This window comes from Zeus faber, assembly GCF_960531495.2.
Source record: "Zeus faber genome assembly, chromosome: 3".
In the NCBI taxonomy this organism is placed as follows: Eukaryota; Metazoa; Chordata; class Actinopteri; order Zeiformes; family Zeidae; genus Zeus; species Zeus faber.
The window spans coordinates 4,168,914-4,179,384 of NC_137190.1; the positions used below are offsets into that span (position 1 = coordinate 4,168,914).

General features: G+C 45.9%; 2 protein-coding genes across 2 annotated transcripts in view; both read left to right on the plus strand.

Moving 5' to 3' along the window:
* Window positions 1-458: 458 nt before the first annotated feature.
* On the plus strand, window positions 459-4,310 carry LOC307228523 (photoreceptor-specific nuclear receptor-like; the record flags this gene model as incomplete). The annotated part of the gene is made up of 8 exons (XM_079998208.1): window positions 459-549; window positions 1,078-1,228; window positions 1,925-2,028; window positions 2,126-2,425; window positions 2,530-2,708; window positions 3,317-3,557; window positions 3,656-3,761; window positions 4,178-4,310. The coding sequence occupies 8 exons, from the start codon at window positions 459-461 to the stop codon at window positions 4,308-4,310; spliced, it is 1,305 nt and encodes a 434-aa protein (XP_079854334.1).
* Window positions 4,311-7,120: 2,810 nt separating this feature from the next.
* LOC307228315 (receptor for retinol uptake stra6-like) overlaps window positions 7,121-10,471 on the plus strand; it is a gene marked incomplete at both ends in the record, with an annotated part of 7,744 nt that continues 4,393 nt past the window's right edge. The window contains 6 exons of the mRNA XM_079997953.1: window positions 7,121-7,221; window positions 7,450-7,516; window positions 8,719-8,804; window positions 8,888-9,027; window positions 9,120-9,286; window positions 9,667-9,774. Coding sequence (XP_079854079.1) covers window positions 7,121-7,221; window positions 7,450-7,516; window positions 8,719-8,804; window positions 8,888-9,027; window positions 9,120-9,286; window positions 9,667-9,774 — 669 coding nt within the window. The remainder of the gene's footprint in view (window positions 7,222-7,449; window positions 7,517-8,718; window positions 8,805-8,887; window positions 9,028-9,119; window positions 9,287-9,666; window positions 9,775-10,471) is intronic.

A 10,471-nucleotide genomic window follows, 5' to 3' on the forward strand; every position in this document is an offset into this window, starting at 1 on the left:
AGGACCCGCCGCTGAGGAGGGCCCTCACAGAGCGCCCGGGCTTGGCAGCAGAGACAAGAGAGAGGGGAAGCTTTCAAAGGGCAACGAGTGTCAGAGGGACGCAGCACCGCTCCGTCTGTAGAGCTGCACTTGGTACACTGGGAGCTCAGTGCGCTGGAGAGGGGAGCCACACAAACAGGACCGATCTGCCATCTGCCCCGCCTGACAGCAGGACCCCAGGAGGCCCCCAGAGCCGCCGCCACCGCTGAGGGACATTTTTGCACTTTAACAACCTGTTTTGAATGAACTGACACAGAGGAACAAAGTGAAAACATCCACAAGGATCCCGTGGTCCAGTTCTACTCCTAACTACTGACTCCGGGCAGAAGGAAGAGCGCAGTGACTTCTCTTCACTTGCTCCAGTTTCCATTGGACCGTCGGACATTTTGTCATTTCTTTTTCATTTTTACCTAAGAGCGATGGAGGACCACCTGTCCAAGATCTCTATGTTGGCCTCGTCCTCCCCCAGCGAGTCCATGGGGAGCGCTGGGACCGACGACAGCCGAGGAGGTAACACCCTCAGATAGCCACAAATCTGAAGTTGTGTTTTATTTGTTTAAAAGAACTGGATAGACTTTCTTTTTTATTTTTCCAACATTAAGAGATTAAATACCATTTAATTGCATTAATGGGTTGGTTTAGATGATCAAAATCTACAGAATTTCATGTCATTTTACATTTATATTTATTGACAAAATATTGTGAAATTTGTAAAAATTTTTATACTTTCAATTTAATACAAATAAACCAAAACAAAGACCTTCCAATTTCTATTCCAAAGGGTATTCATTTGATATAATAAATTTGTAGCTTGAATGTTATTCTCCCTTGTAAGTCGCTTTGGATAAAAGCGTCTGCTAAATGACTAAATGTAAATGTAAATGTAAATTTAACCCTCCCCTAAATAAAAGCTTAGGCCTAAGCGGTTGCTGTAATACTGTCTTGTAATTTATTTTGAAAAGATTTTGACTTTCAAAATACTTGAAAACATGTCCGGTTCACCTGAAATAACCGCTAAACCCCTGTCGCCCCCCCCAGCGAAGAGCCCGGCCCCGGGAAAGGCCCTGAGCCCCGCCCTGCTCTGCAAGGTGTGTGGAGACACCAGCAGCGGGAAGCACTACGGCATCTACGCCTGCAACGGCTGCAGCGGCTTCTTCAAACGCAGTGTCAGGCGCAGGCTCATCTACAGGTGGAGTGCTGGCAAATAAAGAGATATTAACCGGCGCAAACGGAAAATAAGTTCTCCACATGACAGCTTGAGCGAGAGTGAGGAAGTCTAACAGCGCCACTTTAGCCCAGTTACATGGAGTCAATATCCTGACCTTTCAATTCCACCAAACAATTTCAATTCCGAGTTCAGAGCTAGAGTAAGTGTTTCCAAACGATTTAGTGTGTTTCAAGTGCCGTTTTCACTCTGTCTTATTATTATTATTATTATTATTATTGGTTCATATTCAATTTGTAACTATACATGATAAAACATCGACAAACGCAGGGACATATTATTATGATTATTATTATTGTTATTATTATTTATTTTTTTGTGCTTATTATTTAAATGAATTAAAGACAAAAGCATGCTTTTAAAATATAGCGAGAAGTGGTATCAGCTCCTAAAGTCATTTCTAATGTGAAGAAAACAAGAAAAAACAAGAGAACAATTCACTGAAGTTCATGGAACTGGATCCCCATCATAAAAAAATGGCCGCCTCCGGGAAAATCTAGACAGTATTTTCAGGTTCTGTTGAAAGCAGTTAAAGCGCAGGTATCATACAGTTTAAGTTGTCATGAGCTCTGTGCAAAAAAAAACAACGTATGTGACGTTATGGCTTCGGTTGATTTGAAGTGGAATCGCTCGTTAGAAAACAATGTTGTTCCTCTCCAGGTGCCAGGCGGGGACCGGCATGTGCCCAGTGGACAAGGCCCATCGGAACCAGTGCCAGGCGTGTCGGCTGAAGAAGTGCTTGCAGGCGGGCATGAACAAAGATGGTGAGTGTGGGAAATTTAACAAGTGGGCGGTAACAAACAAAAGTGAAAACAACTGAAAACAAAAAAAAATGGCGACCATAAATGTCCCCCCCCTCAGCCGTGCAGAACGAGCGGCAGCCCCGCTCCACGGCCCAGGTGCGACTGGACTCCATCGACGTGGACCCGGACAAGGATCACCTGGCCACCACGCGGGAGCCCACCTCCTCCTCCTCTTCGTCCTCCTCCTCCTCCTCCTCCTCCTCCACCGGCTCCGTCATCACGTGGCCCCACATCACCTCCTCCATGGCCATCAGCTCCTCCGTGCCCGCCCAGCGCTGCGCCAGCCCCCAGAACAACCACCGCTTCATGGCCAGCCTCATGACGGCCGAGACCTGCGCCAAGCTGGAGCCCGAGGACGGTGAGCGGGGAGGGGCGGGGCCGTTCCCCGGGGGAAGCGCCCCTGCCGTGTCTGCCGTCTTTTCGGGTTCTGACATCCGTACCCTTCCCCTTGGCTGCGTTTAGTTGACGAGAACATCGACGTGACGAGCAACGAGCCGGAGAGGGCGTCCTCGGAGTACCACATGGCGCTGTACCCCTCCAGCTCCGAGAACGTCTACGAGACCTCAGCACGGCTGCTCTTCATGTCGGTGAAGTGGGCGAAGAACCTGCCGGTGTTCTCCAACCTGCCCTTCAGAGACCAGGTGGGAGCCGCACAATACGGGAACATCCACCTTAAAATCGACTGTGGTTTAATTAGGAGAAAGACGGAAGAATGGAAATGAGGTCTCTGACCAATACTTGAATGTCTTGTCTGATCACATACTTAGTATATTTAGTGTACTTTTTTTATAAATTCACAGTGAATATACTAAGGTTGTGTTAATTGAAACCGGTTGTACTTGGTGTGGAGACAAGTGAAGGAGTCAAGGGGGAATAAAGGATCTGGAGTTGGTCCCCAGGCGCTGCTCCTAGGTAAAGGATGTGTCAGATGCAGGGAACTCATTTCCCCCAGAGGCATTAATAAAGTGTTGGAAGTTGTACATAAGATGAGCACCAATATATAAAAAATATGATTTCTATGTGTGTCTTATGAAGTAATTTCTATCTGTATTTCAATTATATTGTATTGAATATACAGATATTCTTTAGTATACCTATGCACAGGGAATATACTAAAATTGTGTGAAAGAAACTACACTTTAGTTATACTACAAGGACGGTCTATTTTCATTAGACATGAGCAGTTTTCTGGTCATATTTTGGGGGGAGTGAAATGCCCTAACGTCCTCCCCCGTCTCCCCTCCCCCAGGTGATCCTGCTGGAGGAGGCGTGGAGCGAGCTGTTCCTGCTCTGTGCCGTCCAGTGGTCTCTGCCTCTGGAGAGCTGCCCGCTGCTCTCCCTCCCCGACCTGTGCCCCGGCATGCAGGGCAAGGCCAGCTACACCAGCCTGGACCTGCGGCTCCTGCAGGAGGTCTTCAGCCGCTTCAAGGCGCTGGCCGTGGACCCCACCGAGTTCGCCTGCCTCAAGGCCATCGTGCTGTTCAAGCCAGGTGGGAGGGAGGGAACAAAGACGACAACATAAACGTTTCCGTGTAATGTGAACTGTATAACTGAGCTCCCTCTCTGGTTTCTGCTTTCTCCTCCACAGAGACCAGGGGTCTGAAGGATCCAGAACAGGTGGAGAACCTCCAGGACCAGTCCCAGGTGATGCTGGGACAGCACATCCGCTCACACTACCCCAGCCAACCGGCCAGGTTATTATTACGAAATAATAGATATAATAAAATTATATAAATAGTTATGATTGTTATGATATTATTATTATTATTATTATTATTATTATTATTATTATTATTATTATTATTATTATTATTATCAGTAATAATATTGTTGATTTTAACAATTATATTATATTGTTAGTAATTCTAATTCTAATTATGATGACTATGATGATGCTGTTGACAATTCATATAATAATAATAATAATAATAATAATAATAATAATAATAATAATAATAACAATGACTATTATTATCATTATTTTTTGATTGTTATTTGGGTTAATAACTATTCAATTTGTTTTCTCTCTTCTGTGTGCGTGTGTGTGTGTGTGTGTGTGTGTGTGTGTGTGTGTGTGTGTGCGCGTGTGTGCGTGGGTTTGTGTGTGCAGGTTTGGAAAGCTGCTCCTGCTCCTCCCCTCGCTGCGTTTCGTCAACTCTGAGCGGATAGAGCTGCTGTTCTTCCACAGGACCATCGGCAACACGCCCATGGAGAAGCTGCTCTGCGACATGTTCAAGAACTAGGACCCCTGTGTCCCTCTACCGCCCTCTATGTCCCTCTGAACGTCCCTGTATTTCCCTCAATGTCCCCAACTGGATGGAAGAAGAAATATTTTTTAACGGACACTGATTTAATGGCTGTAAAATGCTCAAAATGTTTACTTGTGTTGTATAGGAAATCAACTATACATTTTGCTTTTCCTTCTAATTGCTGCAATTTTATCTTTGACCTGATTGTATTTTATATATCGTGTTTTTTCGTGGCATTATTGCAATGAACATTCCTATTGGTTTGGTGTTAGATGCATGGATGCTGTCGTGCTGTGTTCATTTTAACATGCCTTGATGAAGTAAAACGAAAGAAGAGTTTGTTATTTTAATTCTATGTCAGTGAGATTGTAGATAAGAAAGTTCAGGATAAACTCCGCTGTGCAAGCCATTAAAATGTTGGAAAAACCCTGCGATAGGCAACATGTCTATAGAAATGTTTACTTGGTGTTTCATATATAAACTCTTATGACTTTGGGGCAGAGAATTATAAAATGAATGGAAGTTCTCGGCCCACTACATTTATTTTATCTTTACTATTACTATTGAACAGCGCCCTCTGTCAGTTATTGTGTTCAACACCATTAAATGCAATTACCAGTCCGTCCTTGGAGTAGTAGCCCGTACAACATTAACGTGTATAAAACAGGATTTAATTGTTTTTAGAATTGTGTATTATCTTCTAGGCAGGCATATGATAGTGATAGAAATACTTCAGTCTCTGGTATATTCAACATATTAAAAAACGTTCGTCAGCGTAGGCCTAATCCTATCCAATGACCAGAGTAAAAGGACTAGAAAATCAAATTTAACTCAAAATGATGCAAAATGACTTCTACCTATCAATTACTGCTTCAATACATAAGTCTCGGCACGAGACTCTTGTTAAAGAACAAACCTTAGACTTTGACCGTGAACTCTCATCCCTACCGGACCCATCCTTCCCTTGTTAGGCAGAGAAAGAGAGCGGACATTGTTATCCCTTGCAATGCCTCAAATCATCCATTTTAATAGAAATGCATCATTTGTGGATTTAAAATACAACTGTTTAAAAGCTGTGCGCGGGATGCCGTGCTGCAGGCCTACGGCAAGTCAAGCTCAGTTGATGGCCTGGTGATGAATTTGATCAGAGGATGTTTATTTCTCTCTCAGCTCTCCAATACGGAGGCCAAATCTAAAACCAGTGTGACGGTGGACCAAACGCTTGCCTTTTCCCCAAATCACACACACACACACACACACACACACACACACACACATGAAACTCCATGTCAGACCGCGATAACAAGCGAGCGTCCACTTTGAGATGAAAGGTGGAACCAGGCGGCTGCAGCTGCAGTTTAGAGCCGACTCCCCTTGAATGTCAGAGCGATAAGGAGCCGTCACTCAGCCATGGGACCCAAACTGCTGCTTTATTCAAAACACATGAAAAAAAAAAGAAAAACATCTGAAAACACGCACCAGGCGCATCTAACACAGTCCTGCCCACACGCTTCTCCTCTCGTCGGCGTTTCGCTTTAATTTTATGTCGAAATAGCAGCAGCAGCAGCTTTTCTTGGGTCTGTGCCTGTGACTGGGACGCGGGACCGACCCCGTCAGAAAAATCCCCGGATCAGATCCGTCCGTCATATGAGAAAGCTCAAAGACCCATTATGAAACCTTCGGGTCCTGCCTGGGGCATTGGACCGCGTTGGAAAGAGAAGAACGCGGGCAAAATGCACGTCATTTTGCCGTGGATAATGAGAGCAAAACATTGGCTGGGAAAATCCGTCTTCCATCGCCCCAGACGATGGGGGTCCTCGTGGTGTAGGAGTCCACACACTTTGGACACAATCTCGCTTCCATTTTGTGGAACCCGAATCAAGGCCCCGGCGTGGGAAAAAAAACATCAAGTTTGCCGCTTTCCCCGGGCCCTTGCACACAAAGGGAGCCCCTGTTTGAACCACCGTGGTTTTTTAGTCTTATTATCAGATTAGAATGTTGAGTAACAGGCGGAGGAGGGCAACAACACGCTGAAATGCAAAAAGTGGCCTTGCCTTAATCTCAACAAGGAATTACACTAAGAACAGTGATCTCAGCATGAATAAAACAACAAAATGTCAGAGTGGTTCACCCTTTATTATGTGTTTTGTGTTAAACTGGTGGAAATTAGCACTGACGATACCACGTATGTGGAGGTTTGGGATCCTGGTTTCTTTCTGAGCGAGGTGAAGGGCCGTAAATGATTCCAGTTATACGATAGATATCTGTTCAATCTGCAGTCGTCCATCCAATTGCATGTGGTCAGATTTGTTCGTCTTTCCATTGACTGCATAAAGAAAAGCAACTTGGGCAACAGGCGGCTGTTGGGTTGTCGGTTAAAAAGACAAATAACCAAACAATCTCCATAATTTGTCCTCTCATATAGTCTTGTCGAGGACAGTCGAGTCACTTTGACGGTAAAGGGTTTTTTCACTTGGTGCTTATTTATTATGCAGGCTGTAGTGAGTCCCTCCCTCATGCTTGTGCCCAATAATCTGCGGTTTTAGGTTCTTACTGGGGTGGAATGTGGGCCGGGGGGCGTCGGGGCTAAGCTCCCCACTCGGCGAGCCGCGTCACACCGCAGAGCCACGCCGGAGCCACCGCACCAGAGCCTTCCTTGGCTCCGCTCTCCGAGACGCCTGCAGGACGGGAAGGAAGGAAGATCTGGTCTTTTTTGGAGGAGTATCTGGAGACCTGCAAACACCGCTTGGACCCCACCCGCCCCGCCACCGCCAATCAACCCCCTCCCCACCCCCGGAGCCACCATGAACCAGAGCAATGTGGATCCGGAGCCGTTTGAGTACAGCTACTACGACTACTCCGACTGGTACTCCACAAACCTGGAACCCACCAAACCCCCAAAGGAGTGAGTGAGGGGGAGCGGCATATTTGAAGAAAACCCACCTCCCATTGTTCAGTAATATGGAAATAATATGAATATTTTCTCACTGCATTACACAATGTTAAACTTTTTATTGGATGGAAACGTTAATGACCCTGCACTGTTCTGTACGTTTTACCGCGTGTGCGACTCCCATTCTATGCGACGATGCTTTAGGTTGAATCATAATCATATTCATGTTCTTTGTTTCAGGGTCATTCTACCATGTGATCCCACCGCGAACGACAACATCTTCCACATCTGCATGATCTCCATCTCTGTGAGTGTGCGAGGGACAACTATTGAATACTACACACTGAATATTTGAATACTATGGAATGAATGGATTCCTAAGCGGAGGCCTGGTCCGCTCCGCTCCTCCCTTCTATCAATTTATTTTTCCCCTGAATTCCACGTCTCAGCCAAATCCTCGGGCAGACGTAGAATTTAATAATGTTTACTGTTTTGGCCTCCCTCAATCATTTTGCCCTTATCCAATTATATCATAAAACAGACTTCTCTTTAGTCAAGCGGCATCCTCATTCCTCATTCCTCCCTACACACATTAAGTAAATGGGGTTTTACAGTATCATATAAAGCAACCGACGGAATGGCGATACAGCAGGAATATCATTTACATAAATAATGAAGCTGCACTGGAATGCAATGAGGAATACACACAGTGTGCACGGCCTCGTAAAACCTTCAGGAATTTCCCATTAACACAACCAGGGAGATTATTCCTTATGTGCCTTACACAAAACACTTCAACTGTAAACTGGTTTATTTTTTGTCGTCAAATTTTTTGGCTTATATTACTGTGGCAGTTCCTCCAAACACGCACCACCCAAGTGGCGTGTTCGGGGACCTCCGGCACAGAGACACAGGAGACGGGGTTGTAGACGCCAGTTTCTTGTATGGAGTGGGCTCGTTGGAATAAGCCCAGGTGCAGATAGACATGTCATGACAGGGCTCCTCTCCTGAGTGTGTGTGGGGTTTTACCTGCTGCTGGTTAGCCCAACCGATGAGCATGAGCTAACCCTAACCCCTAACCCCTAACCCTAACCAATGAGCAACAGGTATGCAGCCACCCTGACCCAATCACCTAGATCCAGGTCAGGTGTAGCTACTCAAACCATCCCATCCCCACACCACAATTACATCTTTAGTTTAATCTTCCTGCTTTGCTATCTATCTATCTATCTATCTATCTATCTATCTATCTATCTATCTATCTATCTATCTATCTATCTATCTATCTATCTATCTATCTCTCTATCTGTCTATCTATTTAAATCTAATAAAATGTAGTCGATGCTTTTGTCCAACAAACAACCGGCAGTAGGGTCGGTAATGGATGAAGATCCTTATGAGGTGGAAAGGTCTCATCTGCATATTCAAAATGGAAAGCTGGCATCGTATTGAATAATCCATAAATTCTAATAACAGATGAAGTGACAGATCTTCTGCCTCTCTCTCCAGTTGGTTACTCTGCTGATCCTGGCCGTTCTCACCAGGAAAAACAAACTATGCGGGGGATTCGCCAGAGGGTTCTCCAGCATCTCCAGGTGAGTGGAGCTCCTCGACGGGATCTTCCATCAGATGTGGAATCCCGCGTGTAAAAACACTCAAAGCCGTGTGACCTCCACAGTCCAGTGAACTTCCTGGACCAGACCCAGGGCAAGGGCGTGGCCGTGGCGGTCTTCGGTCTGGTCTTCAGCAAGCTGGCGGTGCTGGTGCTCGCCCCGGACCCCCTGCCGTTCTCTAGAGACACTCCGGCCGAAATCAAAGGTGAAGAGCTGTGGGCTTTTATGTTTTGGGGATGCGGGGAAACGTCCCGCCTCCGCCTTGTCCTCCTCACTTCTCCATCGTGCGTTCTCCAGAGTACATGAAGATCATCTCCATCTTCTACTACCCCCTGCTCTACTACCCGCTGCTGCTCTGTGGAACCCTGCAGAGGAAGGCCGGCTACGCTTTGGGGAGCCTCCTCGCCTTCGGCCACTTTGGGGTCCTGCTGTGGCAGAAGGTGGACTGTCCCAAGACCCCCGAGGTGAGAACAGTGGGACCCAGAACATCACATCACACCCAGAATGACCTTCTGTTCAGTCTTCTTGGATTGGGCTGGACTACATTCATAGATTGATATTTAATTTGGGAGCGGTTCTGGATAACGGTCTGGTCCTATATCCTGAATCTGGTTCTGGTTCCATTGTCTGGTCCTGTACCCTGGGTCTGGTCCTGTACACTGGGTCTGGTCTTGGTTTCAGGGTATGGTCCTGGTTCCACAGTCTAGTCCTGGGTCCAGGGTCTGGTCCAGTATCCTGGGTCTTGTTCTGGTTCTACAGTCTGGTCCCTATTCCAGGGTCTGGTCCTGGTTCCAGGTGCTGGTCCCGGTCTTTCTGAAGTGCTCTGTCTCCATGGTTCCTCCAGGTCTATAAGTTCTACTCCCTGCTGGCCAGCCTCCCCCAGCTGGGCTGTCTGGCCTTCCTCTGCGTCCGCTTCCTGCTGCTGCTGCTCTGGGAACCAGAGCACGACCAGGTGCCGACAATTACATTTTGGCTTTTACAGAAGCATCCACCATGTTTGTTGAAGCATTTCTAGAATCGTGGTCTCCAGAACGTTTATGAAATATCAACATGTTGAAATGTCGAAAGTTTGACTCTTTTATGCTTGTGAGGTGCATTATTTTCATCGCTACATTAAAAAGGAACCAGATTATAATAAGCAGCTTAGAGAGAGTTAACACCACACACTGGCTTCAGCACAACGTCCTTGGAAGGATTATCAGAGGGTTTCTTTTTTTGTTTTTATTCTTTTAATTTCTGCAAAGATATTTGTTTTAATATGTTTAATCAGATTTTGGGTTTCCCAATTGCCCAGAGTTGAATTAGGGCTGTTTTCAAATGTTAATTCCTGAATCAACACACACACGCACACACTCACATTATTCAGGGGGGACTGATTGGCCGACTGACGTAAAGATATTCGGAATCCATCGGAATCGCTTCTTTGGTGGGATTAGCTCAGGTGTACACACACACACACACACACACACATGCTGATCTTATTATCTTATTATCTTATTGCACTTGGAAAACAGGAGATCTAACCTATTAGATTCTCACATTTAGACATGAAAATTTATTTTATTTTACTAGGTTATTTGTCTCTCTGTCTCTAAATTGGCCAGAGTTTCGCCCAAAAGGCTCATTTTCCCCTTCCGTCCCTGGCCACA